Source organism: Excalfactoria chinensis, chromosome 2 (genome assembly GCF_039878825.1).
Source record: "Excalfactoria chinensis isolate bCotChi1 chromosome 2, bCotChi1.hap2, whole genome shotgun sequence".
Classification (NCBI taxonomy): Eukaryota; Metazoa; Chordata; class Aves; order Galliformes; family Phasianidae; genus Excalfactoria; species Excalfactoria chinensis.
In genome coordinates, this window is record NC_092826.1 from 139,649,113 (window position 1) to 139,669,617 (window position 20,505).

The 20,505-nt window shown below is 43.7% G+C and overlaps 1 protein-coding gene across 1 annotated transcript in view; it reads left to right on the forward strand.

Annotated features, from left to right (window-relative positions):
* OBSCN (obscurin, cytoskeletal calmodulin and titin-interacting RhoGEF) overlaps positions 1 to 20,505 on the forward strand; it is a 167,003-nt gene that overhangs the window by 74,341 nt on the left and 72,157 nt on the right. The window contains exons 42-60 of the mRNA XM_072328332.1: positions 226 to 492; positions 1,545 to 1,808; positions 2,522 to 2,788; positions 3,346 to 3,609; positions 6,405 to 6,668; positions 7,018 to 7,281; positions 7,579 to 7,842; positions 8,306 to 8,569; positions 8,762 to 9,025; positions 10,348 to 10,614; positions 10,962 to 11,225; positions 11,769 to 12,035; positions 12,600 to 12,866; positions 13,519 to 13,785; positions 14,828 to 15,094; positions 16,666 to 16,938; positions 17,321 to 17,587; positions 19,115 to 19,381; positions 19,779 to 20,048. Of these exons, the coding sequence (XP_072184433.1) occupies positions 226 to 492; positions 1,545 to 1,808; positions 2,522 to 2,788; positions 3,346 to 3,609; positions 6,405 to 6,668; positions 7,018 to 7,281; positions 7,579 to 7,842; positions 8,306 to 8,569; positions 8,762 to 9,025; positions 10,348 to 10,614; positions 10,962 to 11,225; positions 11,769 to 12,035; positions 12,600 to 12,866; positions 13,519 to 13,785; positions 14,828 to 15,094; positions 16,666 to 16,938; positions 17,321 to 17,587; positions 19,115 to 19,381; positions 19,779 to 20,048 (5,058 nt within the window). The remainder of the gene's footprint in view (positions 1 to 225; positions 493 to 1,544; positions 1,809 to 2,521; positions 2,789 to 3,345; positions 3,610 to 6,404; positions 6,669 to 7,017; positions 7,282 to 7,578; positions 7,843 to 8,305; positions 8,570 to 8,761; positions 9,026 to 10,347; positions 10,615 to 10,961; positions 11,226 to 11,768; positions 12,036 to 12,599; positions 12,867 to 13,518; positions 13,786 to 14,827; positions 15,095 to 16,665; positions 16,939 to 17,320; positions 17,588 to 19,114; positions 19,382 to 19,778; positions 20,049 to 20,505) is intronic.

The following is a 20,505-nucleotide window of genomic DNA, read 5'->3' on the forward strand; positions in this document are numbered from 1 at the left end:
TATTGATTTGTTTCTCTCAGTGAAACATCTCTGTGGGTCGCAGCAATCATTGGATCCTTTCCCAGTGATGGCATTATTTTGCTCCTCGTACTGATTCGTGGAGAATATTGACAACTTGTGTTGATAAATCCATTCAAGATAAGAAGGAAAAGGGAAATTAAATACCACTGTTTAATTTGAACTCCTCGGAGCTCACATCTCACTGCTCGTATTGCTGTCCCTCAGCTTTACCTGCATTTTTCAAAGAGGGCTTGAAGAACAGAGAAGCCACCGATGGTGGAACTGCCACACTGCGCTGTGAGCTGAGCAAGGTCGGAGTCCCAGTGGAGTGGAAAAAAGGAGATAAGATGCTCAAGTCAAGTGATAAGTATAGGATGAGACAAGAAGAAACCTCTGCAGAGCTGTTGATCCGAAACCTGGAGGTAGAGGATACTGGAGAATATACTTGTGTGTGTGGAGATCAGAAGACCTCAGCTGTCTTGACGGTGCATGGTAAAAAAAACCAACCCATTCTCCTTTATCATAACTGCATCTCGGAGATACCCTTTTTCTCTGGGAGGTCTCCTCACTGGTTTTGATGTTTTGATTCTGCAGCCTTTTCCTGGTTTAGAATGTCTTGTGTTGGAAGGGTCCTCAAAGCCCACCTCGTCCCATCTGCTTTGCTGGTATTTCATCCTGTCTCCCAGCGTCAGGGTGAATCAGATCACCTAATGGCAGCATGGAGTTGTGATGGTTTCATACCCTAGAGCTTTCTGAATGCTTTCAGAGTACAAAGAGCAGTTGATAGGGCCCAAAGCATCTAGACCTCTAACTACAAGCTTGTTCTCAGAGGGTTTGTCCTCTGTGTCTCTCTGATGTCACTGGATGCCATTGCTTAACTTCAAGGAAAGTTCATTAAGAATGTTGAGCTCAGCTAGGAAGAGGTTTTTTCAGTGTGGGAGGAAATGACTCTTTTGCAGCACTGTGGTATATTGTGCTGGTGAAACCATACTTTAACAAAACACGATCAACAGCCCAACAACAAACCATTACTCTGAAGGTCCTGATTTAGGAGAAGCAAGCTGAAATTTGTTCCTGCCTCTGCTGTGGTGATTAGAGAAAAGCTTTGTGTTCCCCTCCAACAGGTCACATACAGTTCCAGTAGATTAAAGGAACATTTCTATTTGAGGGGTATCTGAAAGATGAGATGCTTTTAAAGACAGGAGCAAAACTGGAGGCAAACATCTCTCTGATGTCTCTGCATGCTTTTATTTCCTCTTATTTCTTCCAGTTAAAGGTACTTGTGTCCTTTCCTTCCTTCAGGCTGGTGCTTCCTTATGCAAGTTGCTTTCTTTTTACATTGATGACACCACACAAGGCAACTTGCAGTAAACCATGGCCTAATGGTGCACAGGACCTGATTCTGTATTCATAGGATCACTGAAGTTAAAAAAGACCTTTCCCCATCCCCATCGTGCCCACTAATATGCCCCTCAGTGCCACACCTACACATTTCAAGGTCTGGTTAATGGTTTGATGTACTCTGTTTATGTTACTTCTCTTAGCTTTGCCTGTGCTTTTCAAAAAAGAACTCGCCAATGTGGAAGCCACAGAAAGTGGGACGGCTGTTCTGCAGTGTGAACTGACTAAATCCGCTCCGGTGGAGTGGAGGAAAGGACAGGAGTTGCTCAAGCCCAGTGATAAGTACAAACTGAGGCTGAAGGATACCATTGCTGAGCTGACAATCCAAAGCCTGGAGGAACAAGATGCGGGAGATTACACGTGTGTGTGTGGAGACAAGACAACTACAGCATCTCTGACAGTGCATGGTAAAATACTTACTTTTAGTAGGGAATTTCTGCATTGCCATCTGGGCTTTCATGCAGGATCGCAAATTGGCACCGATTTCATCTATTACTTTAGATTTCTATGATAAATGAGTTTACCACATACTTTTTGTGGAAGTCCTTCACTTGGGAATGATACGTAGCATCTTACAGGCTTTTCTGTTCCTGTTCTTTCACATTAATGCAGTCTGGAAACAGATGCTGAAGATCTTGATGAAGTAGTAAATACCACTTCCCGTTAATTAATTTCTAGGCATATCACTTACCAGTGAGTTTTCACCTCTTTTTCTTAGATATAATTGGAAAATGCTCTGTTATGTTAATAGTTGAGAAAGACAGGTGAGAACTAGGCATTACAGCCTGGAATATTAAGTGATGGGTTTCCAGCTGATTGTTCATTTGATCTGAAGACAGAGCTGTGCAAACTCTATTAAAGCTTGCCGTCTGTTTTCTGTTGCTTACATCTTAAAATGGATTTAAAATACACGTCCCAGTACTGAAATTACACTCCTTCAATCCTGATTTCCGATTCAGGCTGCAGTGAGTAAGGCAGAGATGCCCCTGATGTTTGTATCTCATGAACTATATGTGTGAATGAAAACGTTTTGAAATCAAAGGGTTTTAAGGCAACGGAGCAGTCAGGATACGGTATTTCCTCAGTTTTAAAGTGCTCTCTCTTCACCTGTGATCTTCAGCCCTCCCTCCACGTTTTAAAAAGGAGTTGAAGAATGTGGAAGCCACAGAAAATGGAGTGGCCACTTTCTGCTGTGAGCTGAACAAGCCTGCAGCTTCTGTGGAATGGAGGAAAGGAGACAGAGCCCTGGAGCCGAGTGACAAGGTCACCATAACGTGCAAGGGCACAACCGCAGAGCTGGTGATCCGTGACTTAGATCTGGCAGATGCTGGAGATTACACATGCTGTTATGGAGATCAGAAAACCACAGCTGCTCTAAAAGTGAATGGTAAAAAAATAATCTTATACCCAATTAAGTAGATTATTTCCAAGCAGATTGAAAAAACAGAAACAAAAGAAAAGCAGAGTAGTATTGAAATTGCAGCCATGTTTCAGATTAATTTAACTACATGTGGTTGGACTTGTGCATAAAGCCCTGAAGGTGCTGGTGAATGCCAGGCATAGGTCAGATGTTTATTGCAAACAGACATAATTTAATGTATGAGCTTTTCCAGTAATGATCAGAGTTATGACAGAACTTCAACTCTCTACTTTGGCTTTATTTTCCGTTGTGGTAAGCGGTGCCCAAAGTAAGGCTGTCTTGCAGAGTCTGAAGCAATATGTGGTGTGGTTCTCCATTTCATAACACAGAACATGCTATAAGAAAAATCACTGCTTTACAAACAAGACTTTCCAAAGTTGCTATCAGACGATTCTCAGAGTTACTATCAATGCTATTTGGATTAAGGAAGGCTTTGCTTGTCATACGTGGTCCACAGACCACAAACAAGTGGTTACTTGAATTACTCCCGTGGTCATACATTCTCCTCATTTTGAACTCCTCAGCCTTGCCTGCATATTTCAAGGAAGAGATGAAGAACGAGGAAGCCACAGAAGGTGGAACAGCCACGCTGCAGTGTGAGCTATCTAGGGCTGTCCCTGTGGAGTGGAAAAAGAGGCACAAAGTGCTCAAATCGGGTGAAAAATATTCTATGAGGCAGGAAGGTGCCACAGCACAACTCCTGATCCATGCTTTGGAAGTCAAGGATGCTGGGGAGTATACCTGTGTGTGCGGGGACAAGAAGACTACTGCAGTGCTGACAGTGCACGGTAAAAGAAAAAACACCAATCACAACACGTTGTTTTTATCCAATTCTAGATAGAAATCTAGTTCTGTTGATTATATTAATGTTGCATTCCCAAGTTTTCTCTCCCTGCTTCCATTGGTGCATGACTACATTGCTTTGTACCACACTGAAAGGTTCCACACGCTTACATGTTCTATTGTTACTTATATCTGACTTGGGCCTGTGCGTTCTGGAAAAGAGTAATCTTAGATTTCAAGTTAGATTAGGATGTGACAGATTGGTATGAACAGTACAGACAAAACTTGGTCTCGGTGCATCTTCTTAGTATAACTTTGATCACGGATTGTGTAGATTTGTATTCTGGTATTGCAGAATATTCGGCATTATGGAGTATGAGACTTCTTCATAGTCTTCAGTGAAACACTTCTTCGAGCTTTCTTTGGAAGAGAGGAAACACAATTTCCACTGTTAATGCAGGACAGGAGGAAATAGTTTTCAGCCATCTTTCTCACACAGAAAGTCAGTGAGTCAGTCCCTTTGCTTTGCTTCCCAGACTTTTTCATTTTGATGTTTATGTACAGCACAAAGATAGGTTCCATCTTGAACTTCCAATTTAACTGTGGGAAATAGAGTTGGGAAGGGCCCCTGCAGTCATCTAGTCCCAACTCATCACCCCTGTATAACCTATACTTAAAAACCTTTGACGGTGAAGAATCTGCAGTTCTCCCAGACACCCATCTCAACACCTGTCTGTCATTACTGCTGGGAAGTTCTTCCTAAGGCCAACTGAAACCTTTCTTGAGCCAGCTTAGGTTCCACACACTGTGGAGAGGAAGAAGTCTTGTCTGTAACAGATTTGAAGACTTCTATCACATCTCCATCTCTGTTCTCTTTTTTGGATTAAGCAGCTTCATTTCTTTCACACTTTCTTCCTAGATCATGTTTTCTAGACTTTGGCTCATCTCCATTGCTTTCTGGAATGCCTTTGGCTCATCCATGTCTTTCTAGAAGCACAGTGGCCAAAAATGGACCCAAGTGCTCCATGTGAGGCCTTCCAGGCTGGAGCAGGGTGAAGGTGTCTGGGTTCAAATGTGTCACATATCTTGCATATGACACTCCACATTATATATCCTATCATCATTATTGCTTTCTTTGTATCAGAATTGATTTCTTGACTTACATTTGAACAGTCATCTCCTGTAATCCCAAACCTCTTTCTGAATACCTTCCGCCTGTTATTACCTATCTTGTATTTATGTAGTTGATTGGGATCTTGCCACTGTTCCATCAAGATCCTAATTCTGTTAACAAAGTGCTTTCAGTTTCTCTCCCAGCTTGAGTTCTCCTGCAAAGTTAGTAAGACTTCTCTACATTGTTGGCTTCAGAGTTTGTTTTCTCTTAGCTATCATTAAATATTGAAACAAACAAGCAAACAAAATAATAATAATAAACAATAAACAAAAAACACAAGGAATTTAAACACTTCATTCTTCTGTAGGCCACCAACTATCAACATAGATTCCTGAAAGAGGCAGACCAACCTCCTCTTTGTTGTTTTCCTTCCTTCAGATCAACTTACTGAGTGTCATTATGTTATTTCTGTTCCTTCTAGTTCAAGCTGGCCAGATTTTCTGCATGCTAATATTCTGGCACAACCAAGACCCACAAGTTGGACTGTACAACTGCATGGAGCACACAGCTGTGCCTGGAGGCATTTGATGTCAAAGTCTCATTGTAGATTATCTTCCAGCTCTTCTTTCTGGTTGGTCTCTTTGCCTAAGAACTGCCCGAGTCCAGAATTTGGGAACTGCCCTGACTCCGCTGGGATGCACAGAGAACCCAACCTTTGCCTCTCTATTCTCTAGTATTTCTAAGATCATTATGATCCTTTTCAACCCAGGCCATTCTATGATTCTATGTTTTATGGCTCTGAATTTCAGGAAAATTAGGAACTTTTGACTTAGGTAGACTATTCCTGATAGTCCTTCTAGCAGGATAGTCTGTGTGATTATGCCCTTAATGTAGCCTCTTTGAGAAGCTTTCTGCTGTCTTAAACCTTGTCCTTTAAGATTGCTTCTACTTGGTTGCATTTAGCAATTCTTAAAGAATTGAAGCTTTCATTGTTTCCCACATCATTTCCTTTCGCCTTGCTCTGTCATTACCTGTCCAAAGACCCATGAGCATCTCTGCTTTGTAATGGATAGCTGCCCAGTTATTCTCTACATCTGTACTCTCAAATATTTATTTCTTGCTGGTCAGAGTCAGAGCTTTGACTCTTTTATGCATATTCTACGACCAAAAGTGGTCACCACCCCATTCCAAAGACTTAGCAGACACTATCCCATCCTACTACTCCCAAGATATGTATTACTGCATTGCAATCCAGCATTCAACTCAAGGATTCTATTAGTTGTTCCAAAGGAGTTCAGTGTTAGGACACTCCTGAACCTCCTGATATGATAGTCTTACAGGAGAAGTCCATAATGGAGACAACCTATTTCGTTTTTATTTCTACTGTTACACGAGCACTTTGAAGAAGCCTACTCCATTTAACCCATCGGCCTTTTGCATCCACTCTAACTCTTGAGTTAAGCATCTTTAATGCATAAATCTTTAACTTCTTTATTTTCCTGATGACAGTATAACCTTCAGTACCAATTTTCCAGGCAAGGAAGTTATAGTTTTAGCCATAGGTGAAGTCTTCCTATTCCTCCTGCTTGTGTCCTTAACAAGGCATGGATAAGTAATGCTGAACGTCACATCTTTTTGGTGGCCAAAAATTGCATGTCATGAAAATGTTTGCTCTTTATTTCTCAGCCCTTCCTGCTCTCTTCAAAGAAGAGTTAAGAGACGAGGAAGCCACTGAGGGTGACGTAGTCACTCTGCGCTGTGAGCTGACCAAGGCTGCACCAGTGGAATGGAAAAAGGGGCACGCAGTGCTCAAACCTAGTGAGAAATACAGAATGAGGCAGAAGGATGCCACCGCAGAACTGGTGATCCATAACCTAGATGAGAGCGATGCTGGGGATTACACCTGCGTGTGTGGGGATAAACAGTCCACAGCTTCCTTAGCAGTACACGGTAATCACGTTTTTCATCTGGATGTTCTCATCATCAAGCTCATGGTTTTGATTCATTTTGTGTTTTTATTTTCCCCATGTTTATTGTTATCTCTGCATACTTTCCTCTGAGTCTGACTTTTCACATCATGGTCATAGTAATTAATTTGCATTTGTTTTTTATCAAAGGGGAAAACCTACACCCCTGCCCTTAATACAAAGTGGTTGTAGGACCTTATGAAATATGTAGATGTGAAAACAGACCCTAGGACATCTCCCCACTCTTGCTTCAGCCTTCCCTTCCCCCAGCTCTGCTCTTCATCCAGAGGCTGTTTGCAGCTCCATTTAACCTCTGTCCATTGCATCCTCAGCACTGCCTGCACACATCAAGGAAAGCCTGAAGGGCGAGGAAGTAACAGAAGGGCAAACGGCCACTCTGCTCTGTGAGCTGACCAAAGTTGCTCAGGTAGAGTGGAGAAAGGGAAGCACTTTGCTCCAAGCCAGCAGCAAGTACAAAATGAGACAGGAGGGCACCGTCATGAAGCTGCTCATCCACGATACAGAGCTGAAAGATGCTGGAGAATACACATGTGCGTGTGGGGAACAAGAGACAACAGCTGCCTTGATAGTGAATGGTAAAAAAAACCACACCTATGTATCTGTATCACTGTGCACTTTTTCTCCTAGCTCATCACTGTTTGTTATGTGTTCACCCGCAGCTGGGTTAGGATAAATCTGTAAGCTGTCTTCAAGCTCTGGTTGCACCCAGGCTACTTTTCTGCTTATGCCTATTTGTTTTTCCAATGCCCCAGGATTAGGAAATTGCAACTCTGTCTCCACTGAAATGTTCTCTGTTTCTTTTTGTCCTCATCCATCTTCACCTGTGTGACGTGTCGTTATTTAATGTCCTCTGTCCATTTCACAACCTTCAGCCTTGCCTGCACTTTTCAAAGAGGAGCTGAAGAACCTGCAGGCCATGGAAAGCCAGACAGTCACTCTGCGCTGTGAGCTGACCAAGGCTTCACCCGTCTCATGGAAGAAAGGAAACAAGATCCTCAGAGCAAGTGAAAAATACACCATGCGGCAGGATGACGTCCTTGCAGAGCTGGAAATCCATGAGCTAGATCTGCAGGATGCAGGAGATTACACTTGTGTGTGTGGAGACCAGCATACCACTGCCTCTCTGACAGTGAATGGTAAAATCACTTTGCAGATGGCTGTCCGCTCTTTGGTTCTCTGCATCATCCCGCTGTGATGTGAAACGTTCACCCTATCAGCTTTTGGATTTTCCCCAGGAATTATTAATTTATGGCCCTATTTTGATGTATTGTGGCTCCGTTTTGAGAACTCAGCCCAACTGCCAGGAGTTGGACTCGATGATCCTTATGGGTTCCTCCCAGCTTGGGATATGTTATGAAATGCTCACGTTAGAGTGAGATGTTTCAGATATATTCTTTAAGTCGCATCTTGGATCCTGTGGTACTTTGACCTTCCAGCTCAGAGTTTCTTTTCTTACTGTCATTTTCCACATCATCATAGTGGTAATCTCAATGTTTAGATTATCTGACTTAGCTGTACTTAAATTAATGGTTCATGATGCCAGTCATAAGTACAGAGGTCTTAGTTTAAATACGTTGTCTGTTGGCTTTCCATTCCCAGCCCTGCCAGTTGTTTTCAAGGAAGAGCTGAAAAATGAAGAAGTCACGGAAGGAGCATCAGTCTCTCTGCATTGTGAATTAAGCAAAGCAGCTCCAGTGCAGTGGAAAATAGGGTCCAAAATGCTCAAAGCGAGTGACAAATACCAAATGAGCCAGCGTGGCACCACTGCAGAGTTGGTCATTTGTGACCTAGATGTAACAGATGCTGGAGATTACACTTGTGTTTGTGGTGACCAGAAGACAACAGCAACCTTAACAGTTCATGGTAAAAAAAGTCTTTATTAAAATTAATAGAGCTATAGATAGACATAACTCTGGATGAGAGGTTAAGATCTAGGCTATCAAAAGAGTAGGTTGAAAGGGGAGGCATAAGGGGAAATAATACCAAGCAGGACAAAGAAGTTAGGATTGGAATTCTGGTTTTCTAGTGACCGTTTGTCCGTGTTGTGTCCTTCAGCTCTGCCACCACTCTTTAAGGAAGAGCTAAAGAATGAGGAGGCAGAAGAAGGTGGAGATGTCATCCTGCACTGCGAGCTCACCAAGGCTGCTCCGGTGGAGTGGCAGAAGGACCAGAAGGTTCTCAAAGAGAGTGAGAAATACCAAATGAGGCAGGAAGGGCCCAAGGCAGAGCTGGTGATTCGTGGAGTGGCTGAGGATGATGCAGGAGACTACAGCTGTGTGTGCGGGGAGCACCAGACTACCTCTGTGTTAACAGTACAGGGTAAAACTGACCTGTTTCCTAACTAGACATACCCATCCTCTGCTAGCGGGTGTTCACTTCTCCATGTCTGTTTGTTCAGCCTTATTAACTGCCCTTCCATTTGTTTGAAACAGCATTTCCTGTCTTTGATGACCTCTGATTGGAAAATACCACTCTATATTCTTCTTCATCCTTTCGTTTCTTCCTTTCCTCAAACACAAACCTGCTAACCTCTCTCCTTTCCAGCTCTCTTTTTGTAGCACATAAACCCACTGTTCTTTTGTCTTTCCTTTTCTGCCTTTCCTTCCTACAACACAATTCTGTTTGTTCTTTGCTTGTTCTCTCCCTTCCAGCTTTCTCAATCTGTGCCATTTGAATGTAGGGTATAATAAGCCATATTCTGAATGTGACCACATTATTTTTACTGTGCTGAGTGACATCTGTGTTGCTCTTTGTGCCCATAGCCACCATCCTAATGCAAAAAGATAGGTTTGTACTGGAAGTCCAATCTTCTGGGTAAGAAAGGATATGTTTTTTGTGACCTCTTCTGGTCTTATTTTGGTACAAGAACCGGGTATTGTGCAACCAGAACAGACATTTCAGCTTAACTCTGCTGCAGATGAGAAGTGTGCCAAATCAAGACTTCTAGCCTGAGTATTTTAATGTAGCTCCACCACCACGAGGGAGTCATGAAGTCCAAGACCTGAGATATCCAACAACCTTGTGAAATGGGTGGAATATCCCATCATCTCACCTAGTTACTTAGAGGGACGTACGTGAAGTTCACTGTATTTACTTTGAGGACACAACATGCAGTGGGTACTAGAATTAAGCAAGCCCAGAAAGCGTATTTTGGGATGGGAATACAGGCTTAGGATTCAGCATCTAGAGACTTTCTCTGGGGTCAAGAGGCATCTGTGAGCCTTGGCTGTGTCTTTTCAACGACACCTCAAGGAACAAGGAATGATGAAGAGGAAAGAGTTGTGCCAACACTTGGAGCCCAGCAGGGCTGCTCTGTAAGAAGGAAAAGATGGTCTTTGTGGAAGATGTTATCACGTGCATGAGCCTAGGGAGCTCAAAGGTGCTCCTCTTGGTTCTTCTTATAAGGAAACTGGGAGAAAGCAGGGGTACATCTCTTGGCTGCAGTGCAGTTCTGCTAGTAGGAAGCCAACATAAACCCTAAATAATTAAATGTATTCCCACGAGGATGTCTGTGTTTCTCTTTCCTCTCTTTGCTGCTAATGCCCTTCCATAACCTTCACAACCATACCCCATCACTTCCCACTCCAACCCACTCCAGGAAGTATCCTCAGTTTGTAATACATTTTACCTGCATCCTGCAGCTGTGCCTCCATTTTTCCAAGAAGAGATGACCAGCGAGGAAGCAGTAGAAGGTGGAAAGGCTACTTTGCACTGTCGGATCAGCAAGGCTTCTGCCCCTGTTCAGTGGAAGAAGGGCCATCGCATCCTCACCTCGGGCAGCAAGTACAGCATGAGCCAGGAAGGCTGTGTTGTGGAGCTGGTAGTTCACAATTTAGACTTAAGTGACACTGGAGAGTATACCTGTGTTTGTGGAAACAAGACAACCACAGCTGCCTTAACAGTGCATGGTAAAGTAATCCTTGGGACTAAGGTTCTCCACAACTTACACCTGTCCATATCTCTATCTCTATCTCTATTGTTGTAGTCTCCTCCCACTCCCTTTCTGTTTGCTTGGGCTTTTGTTTTTCTTTGGAGGTAGTTTGGATGCTTCTTCCTACTGTTAGAAACAGAAAAAGAGGTGCCTGTTAGTGCCTGTCCTCCTTATCTCTGCTGGTTCTTCTCACTTTCCTTGCCCTGATGCATTGTCAAAGCAAGATATTTCCATTGTGTTCCACTGACCCATGCCATGCATCCTTTCCCACTGGACTTCATCTAGCTGACTTTTCAATTCAATGGTAATTCTTTTACTCTTCAGTGCTGCCTCCAGAATTCAAGACAGACCTGAAGGACCTGGAAGCTGTAGAAGGTGGGACAGCTACTCTGAACTGTGAGCTGACCAAACCCGCTGCAGTGGAGTGGAAGAAAGGGCAGGAGGTGCTCAAAGCAAGCAAAAAGTACAAAATGAGTCAAGATGGTGCTGTTGCAAAGCTGATTATCCATGAGCTGGATGAGGAGGATGCTGGAGATTATACCTGTGTGTGTGGAGATCAGCAGACAACAGCCACTTTGACAGTCAATGGTAAAACAAGCTGCATTTTGTATTATACTTATTTCATTGTCACTTACAGAGAAGACATGGCCGTGACTCGTAACGAAGGTGTGTGGAATAGCATGGCCTGTACAGCCTAATAGAGTGATCAGGTGGAAAATGGGATATGTGGTGCAGAACAGAATACATCGTCTCAGTCCCGTATTGTCAGGGTAATTGTAATCTCTCCTGCAAGTGTTCTGCCCTGAGAGGGGATCCGAAAGCTTGCAAATCTTGCTGATCTCTGGAATATCTCTTCATCAGTGAGAGAAATATTCTGCTGTTTTTCAGTCTTAGGTTGGATGAGGCTAGAATAGCCTTTATGGCAAGTGTAACTTCCTAAAATTGATTTCTTCTTGTCATGCAGATCTTCCTATTATCTCTCTGGAGAAACAGCTTTGTACTTTGAATCAAGAGCATTGAGATTTAGAGCCACCTGCAAATAAGCTCTCTTGGTGTTTCCATTTTCTTCCTGCTTTCTCTTTCCCAAACCCCAACTGCAGCATGTTTGCAAGTTGTATTTCTATTTTATAGCCCTACCAGCACTTTTCAAGCAAGAGCTTCAGAATGCTGAGGCAGACGAAGGTGGGACAGTGACCCTGAGGTGTGAGCTTACCAAACCCAAGGCTCCAGTAGAGTGGAGGAAAGGAGATATTACTCTCTACCCTGGTTTGAAATACGAGATGAAGCAGAAGAGCTCCTCTGCAGAACTGGTCATTTATGACTTAGAATTGGATGATTCAGGAAAGTACACCTGCGACTCCGGACATCAGCAGACAACAGCTGCAGTAACTGTACATGGTAGGCAGTACTGACCCCTTGGCTCAATAGAGACAAAGTGAAAGGAGCACCTTTTGGTATCTTTGTTTATCACTTCATTGCCAGCTCTTACCATACTGCTGCTGCTTATGTTTTGAATGCTATCTTGGTCTTCTGTATGTTGGTGGAAGTTTATATAGGGCATGAATGGGGGAGGGAGGAATACTCTTAGCTCAGTATTGCAAACTCCCAGACTTTCTTTGAGGAACAACAAGGGTCCAAGTAGAGGGAGCACATCCCTCTGTGTCCTGGTGGACACTGGCTGAAGCACCCCTAGATGGCACAGAGAGACTTCCATGGGAAAACCTGACAACTTCAGATGGCACACCAGGCCATGCTGCTCTTTCCTAACTCTTCCCTAACTTCACTGTCTGCCCTCAGCTCTTGGTTCATGAAGTGCTTCAAGGAAGATGCTGCTAAGAAGGAGAACAGCAGCCCAAGGATTTTGGAATCGTTAGAATTAGGCTGTTTCAGAAGAATGATGGTAGGATTGGGTCGTTTGTGGACTGAACCGCTCTTAAAACATTTTCCTCTCAAACTTTGCAGCACTGCCTGTCACATTTAAGAAAATCCTCCAAAATAAGGAATCAGAGGAAGGAAGTACAGCTACTTTCTGCTGCGAGCTGTCAAAACCCAATGCTGCAGTGGAATGGAGGAAAGGAGGAGTGGGGCTGCAGCCCGATGAGAAATATGAGATGAGGCAGAGGGAATGCCTGGTAGAGCTCTTAATACATAACCTCCAATTGGAAGATACAGGAGAATACAGCTGTGATACCGGGGATCAGGAAACAAAGGCATCCTTACATGTGAAAGGTATGTGGTGTGAGCTGACTCAAAAAGCAGTAGATTTCATCTTACTCAAACCAACAACTTGAATAGGATTACCTGCCTTTTTTCTTTATAAATATTTCCAAATAAAATGGACCAGGAAGATACTTCCTTTTTCCAGCAGTGTGTCTGAGTCTTGATTTCTAAGAAGAAATACTTTCAGGCTCTGCGGTGGAAGAGAAATAGAAGGAAGAGCAAAGTTTTAATGTAATGCAGGAATGTTTCATGCGATATGTGATTTAAGTGTTTTGAGAAGGAATTCCTTTCAAATCCTGGAAAGAGATTGGCAGCGACCTCCCTACTCTGCTGAGACTGCTCAGGGAGTTCAACTGCTTTACTCCCGAGATCTTTGTGACATCAACTGAAGGATAAATTCATTCAAATAATCCAGCCCTGGGAAAGATTGAAGTCAAGGAACAAAGGAAGGAACCTTTGTTAGTGCTGATGGCAGCTTCTCGTGCAGAAATATCTGCTACCACAACCAGGCTTATTAGAAAACGTGGGTCTTGCCTTGGAGCATAGCACTTGCAGAGCACAGTATCTTCTTCCCCCAGGTGTCAATCTAGTCGTGTTAACCAGGACTTGATTCTGGCTTGAATAAAAGCTGCTGTTCTTTGTTGTTTTCATTTTCCTTTAGCCCTGCCAGTTCTTTTCAAAAAGGAGCTCAAGGACGAGGAGGTTGAAGAAGGAGCTGCGGTGAAATTCCGGTGTGAGCTGACAAAGGATAATGCAACGGTGGAGTGGAGGAAGGGCACCATGGAGATCTTCCCATGCTCCAAATATGAAATGAAATTAAGTGGCTGCACAGCTGAGCTTGTGATCCATAATGCAGAACCAGAGGATGCTTCTGATTATACCTGTGATACAGGAGACCAGCAGAGCACAGCCATCCTCAGAGTGAATGGTTAGCATTGCACCAAGATGGAGCAGCAGATAAAAGGGATTTGTGAAGCTGTGTAGATAACATTTTGTTATTCTCAGGTGACCAAGTCCCTCCGAAAAGTAAGATAAAGAGGAAAGGTTTGTGAGATGTCTAGTCATAAACCAGAATACACAAAAGTGGACTTTTTTTGGTACAGGTGGATAGAATGGCTGTTTAGGTCTGTGTAGTTCTTAACTTTGGCATTTGCTGCTGGGTCACTCAGCTCAACAACTGGTAGTAAGCCGTTTACAAAAAGCATTTTGAAAATGGGCTGTTTTCAGTTCTTCTAAGGACCTCCCATGAGGATCCCAAGAGCAGAGTAATGTCTGCACATAGTCAGCATTGGTGACATGTCTGTGGTTGCCTCTGATATTTGGGTGGAACTTGTGGCTTCCATCTAAGCCACAGCATTCCAACTGTGTGTGCTTTGGGCTGAATCCAGTCTGGGAAGAAGCTGCTGTCCCAGTGATGGGTGAAAGAGTGCTCCTTGTATGTGCATCCTAATAGGTCTTAGATAACAGAACCAGAAACACTGGTTCACAGCTGCTCACACATCCATGAGGGTATTCTCTTCTTGTTTCCATCAGTGGTGAGCTGTGGTCTGGGCTCTTCCCATCGGTTTGCATATTATCTGGAAGGACATTCTGCTGCTCATGTAGGGTCTAGATGTGATGGTATAGAAACGAGATGTGCACAAATCTTTGCAATTGCTGTTCGAAGTCAAATATTTATGCTAGCTTTAACCAGAAAGTGCCACGTTCTGCTCAGTCAAGATCTTTTTGTGTGGGAGTTTTCAATATCCAGAGCAGATCCTAGAGGATATAATGAAAGATACCCTTGGGAACAAACACATTTGGGATTTTTTTTCTCCCTGTTTGGATATACAGAAGTTAAGTATCATATATTCACTTAAAGCAAACATGTTCTGCAGCTTCAGACCTTGAGTGCCTTGTGCTGAGTTGTCCAGACCTGACATTCATCCAAGCTAACAGTTCATGCACTCATTGCCTTTCTCACTTTGCAGCCATCAAGCCCCAGCTGAAGCAGCAGCTGAAGAATGAAGAAGTGGAGGTGGGAGGGACGGCTAAGCTGCGCTGTGAGATTTCTATAAGCAAAGCAGAAGTGGAATGGAAGAAAGATGGAGTCGTGCTTCACTCAAGTTCCAAGTATGAAATGTGGCAGCAGGGCACCATCCGTGAGCTGCGTGTTCACCATTTGGAGCCTGGTGATGCAGGAGAATACTCCTGCAAGGCTGGAGATGAGACAACCTCTGCGAAGCTGACTGTGAAAGGCAAGAGATGCTTACTGGAACAAGGGGATTTTCACTTTAAGATAATAAGATTTGGAAACATCCCTGCTACCATTATGTTAAATGCACGTAGGGCACAGGAAGGGTCTTGTGAAGTAGTATGAAATCTTGTTGTCTATGACTGAAGTGAGGCAATGAGTCCCTTGGTGGGCAGGCAAGAATAATGTAGCTATAATTTTTGACTCAGGGTTTGAAATGTTTGCTTGGCATCTGAGTGAGCAGATGGCTCACCTCTAGCTTCCAGTCACATGGCAGCACTACAGGCAGAGCTTGCTTTCAGGTTGGACCACTAGTGTATAACAGTCACCTCTAGCCACTCCGCGGGCTCCTCGCAGTTACAGATGCTCTGTATGCTGTGCCCAGTTGCACCATTTTTCATGCTGAGGATGACTTAAGTGGAACAAATCAATGCGTACCCTCTGTGCTCAGATGGAGACTGCTGTACTGCCCTTCAGTATGTACACCAGATTCAGGGAGAAGTCCCTGCCTATTGCAGGCTGTCTGTGTGACCACTGCACAGATCTGCTGGTGCTCAGCTGACCTAGAAGGAGATCTAGCAAAGCATAAACACCCTGTGCACTGATCCAGCGAGTCCTGCTGTGAGCACTGTGCCACCCAGATACTGCAGCCCAGAGAATAAGCAAGTCTTAGCAAAAAGGCAGGAGAGGGGATCAGTATTTAATGTTGTTCTGTGAAGATATCTACAAATGTAATTTCAATGTCCCGACTTTCAAATCTGGCATTCAAGCCATATTCACCCAGTCACAGCACCAATTGTGCTAGTCAATACACAGCACATCTCTGAGAGAGAGCAAATGATAAAACCACTAACTGAAAGATCACAGAATTGGAGGGGTTGGAAGGAACCTCAAAAGATCATTAAGTCCAACCCCCTGCTAAATCAGGTACCCTACAATAGGTCACACAGGTCAGTGTCCAGATGGGCCTCGAGTCCTCTATCATCTTTGCAGCCCTCTGCTGGACTCCCTCTAAGAGATCCCTGTCTTTTTTGAACTGGAGTACCCAGAACTGGACTCAGTAGTTTAAATGTGGCCCCATCAGTGCAGAGTAGAGGGGGAGGATCACTTTCCTTGCCCTGCTGGCCATGCTCTTTTTAGTGCATCCTGGGATCTCATTATCCTTCTTGGCCATAGAGGCACTGCTAGCCCATGGCAAATTCTTCCTCCCCAGGTGCAAGACTCTATACTTGTTCTTGTTAAACCTCATCAGGTTCCTCCCTGCCCAAACCTTTAGTCTGTCCAGGCCAAATGGTAATTGTCAGATAACTACATGCACTGAAAGGAATCAAATAACAGAGTTCAAAACATAATTTGAGAGGCTGTGATGTCCTCATCCTTGGAGGAAGTCAATGAAACTCAGCTGGACACAGCACTGAGCAACATGCTGTGAGCTGGCCTTGTTCTGGGCAGTGGTTAGTGGGCATGGTGGGGATGGGTAGAGGGTTGGAACTGCTGATCTTAGAGATCTTTTCCAACTCGAGTGATTCTATGATTTGGTCCATATTTTCCATTTTATGCACTGACTGTTTGCAGAGCCTGATGTGACCATTGTGAGTCACCTAAAGGACATGGTGGTGTTCGAAGGGGACGATGTCACGTTTCAGTGCCAGGTGTCTCATGAGAACGCAAGGGATGTGGAATGGAAGCTACAGGATGTTGCTCTGCAAAATAATGAGATGAATGAGATCTCGGTGGAGAAAGGGAAGATCCACAAGCTGACACTGAGGAAGGTGACTGAGCAGGACATTGGCACCATCACTTTCCGAGTGGGACCATACACATCCACAGCAGAGCTCACAGTAAAAGGTAAAGTACTCTGTGATGCAGTAAAGACCTGTGAGAACAGGAGGCGTTTTGCTTTTGCATATACTGATAGCAAAGTTAAGGCCACTGTTCACTTCTCGTTAGCTCATGTTAGCAATGTGCTTGTGCTTCAGAGCACATCTGATGCACTGATGTGTTCTCATATGCTGTCATCACTATGGATGGAAAGTGGAGAAATCACCATTTTTAGCATCCTGAAGCTAAGTATTTGTGAGTGGGTTTCATTGGAAATCCATTCACTTCTTTAATCCCCCAAAAATATAGAAGTTAAAGTATTTGCCTAACTGTGCAGCTGTCATTTTTTAACAGTAGGGAAAGCAAATAAAGGTGGCTGTTAATTCCTTCACTGTGTTTGCAATTTCAGCTCCACCTCCGGTCTTTAGGAAGAAATTACAGAACACAGAATTCCAGGAAGAGGAAACAGCCGTCCTGCACTGCGAGCTCTCCCAGCCTAATCTTGCCGTGGAGTGGAAGAAGGATGCCCAGGTGATTTCCTCAAGCTCCAAATATGAAATCAGACAGGAGGGAACAACCCACACTTTAAAGATTTATCACCTAAAACCAGAAGACTCTGGCAAATACAGCTGTGATAATGGAAATGAGCAAACGACAGCCACTTTAACTGTAAAAGGTAGGTTGGTTTGCGTTGTTTTGTTTTTAAGTTGAGAAGCTCCTTCCACTTTCTTGGCAAAGTACTAATGAGTGAGTGTTATCTAAAGTCTTGGCTTCAACTTTACTGACACAAAGCAGCTGAGTCCTTTTGTTTTCAGAAGCTTTTTCCTCCTATCCGGGGCATAGTAACTTCTTCCACTATTCTAGACCCAAGGTTCTCTTTAGACTCTTTAGACTCAGAAGACCAACACCATTTTGTTTCTCAGCCACCTTTATTTTTTAAGCTGTGGTCCCAACTGGGCAACAAGTGCCTAGGATTTGAAGTGCTCAGAGTTACCTGGACTCTCAATTCTAGCTGAAGAGCGAGCTACCTAAGGAAGTTTATTGCCTATGGTCTTAAATACAAGTTAAATGTGCCAATATATCCATTTAAAAAGATCTAGCCTGCTACAAATACAGTCTTTTCCTGAGCTCCAAGATCAGCTAAGATAAAGAGGAGCCAGGAAGTTCTTGTGACGTGTCATCTTTTGAGGACATATTGCCCATGATGGATGTGCACTTGCTTGCTATCACACCAAATCCAGGATCCAGTGATGCCGGAATATTGGCACGGTAAGCCCATCCTCTGACAGTAGCTGTCCTGCTGTGTTCCTGTGTGTGGTCACAGCCATTCCAGCACTCTTAGAAAAGAAACTCCAAAACCAGGAAGCTGAGAAGAAGGTTCTGCAGTCACTCTTCTTGCTGAACTCTTCAAACTCAATGTACCACTGAGGTGGAAAAAAGGGTCAGCCTTGCTCCAGGCCAGCAACAAGTATGAGATGAGGCAGATGGGCTCTGCTGTGGAGCTATTCATCCATGATCTACAGCTGAAGGATGCTGGAGACAACACCTGCTGGTGATGAGCAAACTATGGCATCCTTGTTAGTGAAAGGTGAAACGAGCTTTCACTTCACCTTTTGGGGAGCTCTAGGTTAATTTAGGGATTCTACATCTAAGACTTAAGAGCACCGTAATAGAGAGTTTGTTCCTTTTTTCTGCGATGGTTTCTCATTCAACAGTGAACAACTAGATGTTCACGAAGCTTGTCTGTCAAGATATTATTTCTGTTCTCCTTTTTCATTTCTTTGTTCTTAAGAGTCGTTGGACTGCAGAAATTATCTGCACAATGGCATGCCCTTCCTGCAAATGCAGCTGTACAAAAATCTGATTCAAGCCATTGCCTAACTGTCCCATGGAGACATTCCTATGCCATCTGTGGCTATGACATGCCCATTTGGAGATACACACACCTACATGCTCAAGGGTCAACAGCTGTGGCCATGCCATTGTAAAGTGAAATGTATTCCCAGAGGTGGTCAGTGTGCACAGTGCCCATTGGGGAGCGCAGAGTGCTTGCTGCTCCTGGAAATCTAGTGCTTTTTTTTTTCCTCTTCCTCTGTTTTGCCTTCAGGTCATTGAGCTTTAATCAAGTCTGGAATGGCCCTTCAGTTTCACTAAATGCAGTCAACAATGAAACCATTTTTTCCTCTGATTTCTCTTGGTTTAGCTTTGCCAGCAATCATCACAAAACCGCTCCAGAACCAGCAAGCTGAAGAAGGTGGCACCATCACTTTAAGCTGTGAAATCTCAAAATCAAATGCCACTGTGCAGTGGAAGAAGGCTGGGAAAGTGCTGCGACCAAGCAATAAATACAAGATGCACCAAGCTGGGTCTGTGGCTGAGCTGACGATTCTCAACTTGAGTGAAGCTGATGCTGGGGAGTACGTGTGTGATACAGGGGACCAGCAAAGCACTGCAGTCGTGCATGTGAAAGGTAGGACTATGTGTGGGGAAGAGCTGAACAGAGCTCATTACTATGGCAGTGACACACGATTAAGAAATTTGATTGGTTGATGTTGTCCTGTGACCAAACTGAGTCATAGGGATTTTGGAGATAAGGGTGGTTTCAAGAGAACAGAGCTGCTTGTTTCTAGGGAGTCAGAAACAGAAATCATGACCTTGTGGTTTTATGTTAATGTCAACCACTCAAATCTCTTGACAGTGCTTTCACAATACATAGGTTGTATTATAAATGTAATGTGTCTTGTGGGTATTAGTTCTTTCAAATACTACAGTACTGTCAAGAATGAGTATAACACAGTGTTTAACCTGGAAAAATAAGAAGTATCACTTGAACGTAGCTATCAAACTATGTTGACCTTTCCATAAAGAACCAGCAGCAACCATTGTGGAGATGCTGAAGGATGTCACTTCATATGAAGGGGAAGATGCAGTGTTTGAATGCAGACTGTCCCAGGAAACAACTCAGGATGCTCAGTGGTTCCTGGGGGATGTTCCTCTGCAATCCAATGAAATGAACGAGATCAAAGTCCAAGGGACACGTCACACTTTGATCCTGAGGAAGGTGACACTAGAAGACTGTGGACTCATCAGCTTCAAAGTCGGGCAGCACACCACAGGGGCACAGCTAACAGTCCAAGGTGAGCTATTTACCAAAAAGAAGGATTTAGAAAGTACTGGTGAGCGCTATCGGTGTTGCCTTAGTTTTTGTCACTGTATTTTGGAGGAAGGGTCTCTGCAAATCTTGGGAGATTCATCTAACACAGTTCAGGCATTTAAGAGTTGGATATTGTGCACACCTGAGCCAGTTGTTTCAGACCTTTTTATAGTCTGGAGTGAAGTAGATATCCTTTGAGAACAAGTCAACCTATCTTCAAACAGGCATCTGAGATACATTAAAATCAGTGCTGAAGATCATCAATAATAGTTTCTGGATTCATTTCCCACTTGTGATGTTTTCAGATCCTTGCCCTGAAAACAAAATCCTGAAGTTATTCTGATTTGGAAAGGTTGGCCATGTCAATGCCTTATCTTTTCTGTTCCTCTTCTAACTGGTTCCAAATGCAACTATGACAGAACCACAGGTTGGAAAGGACT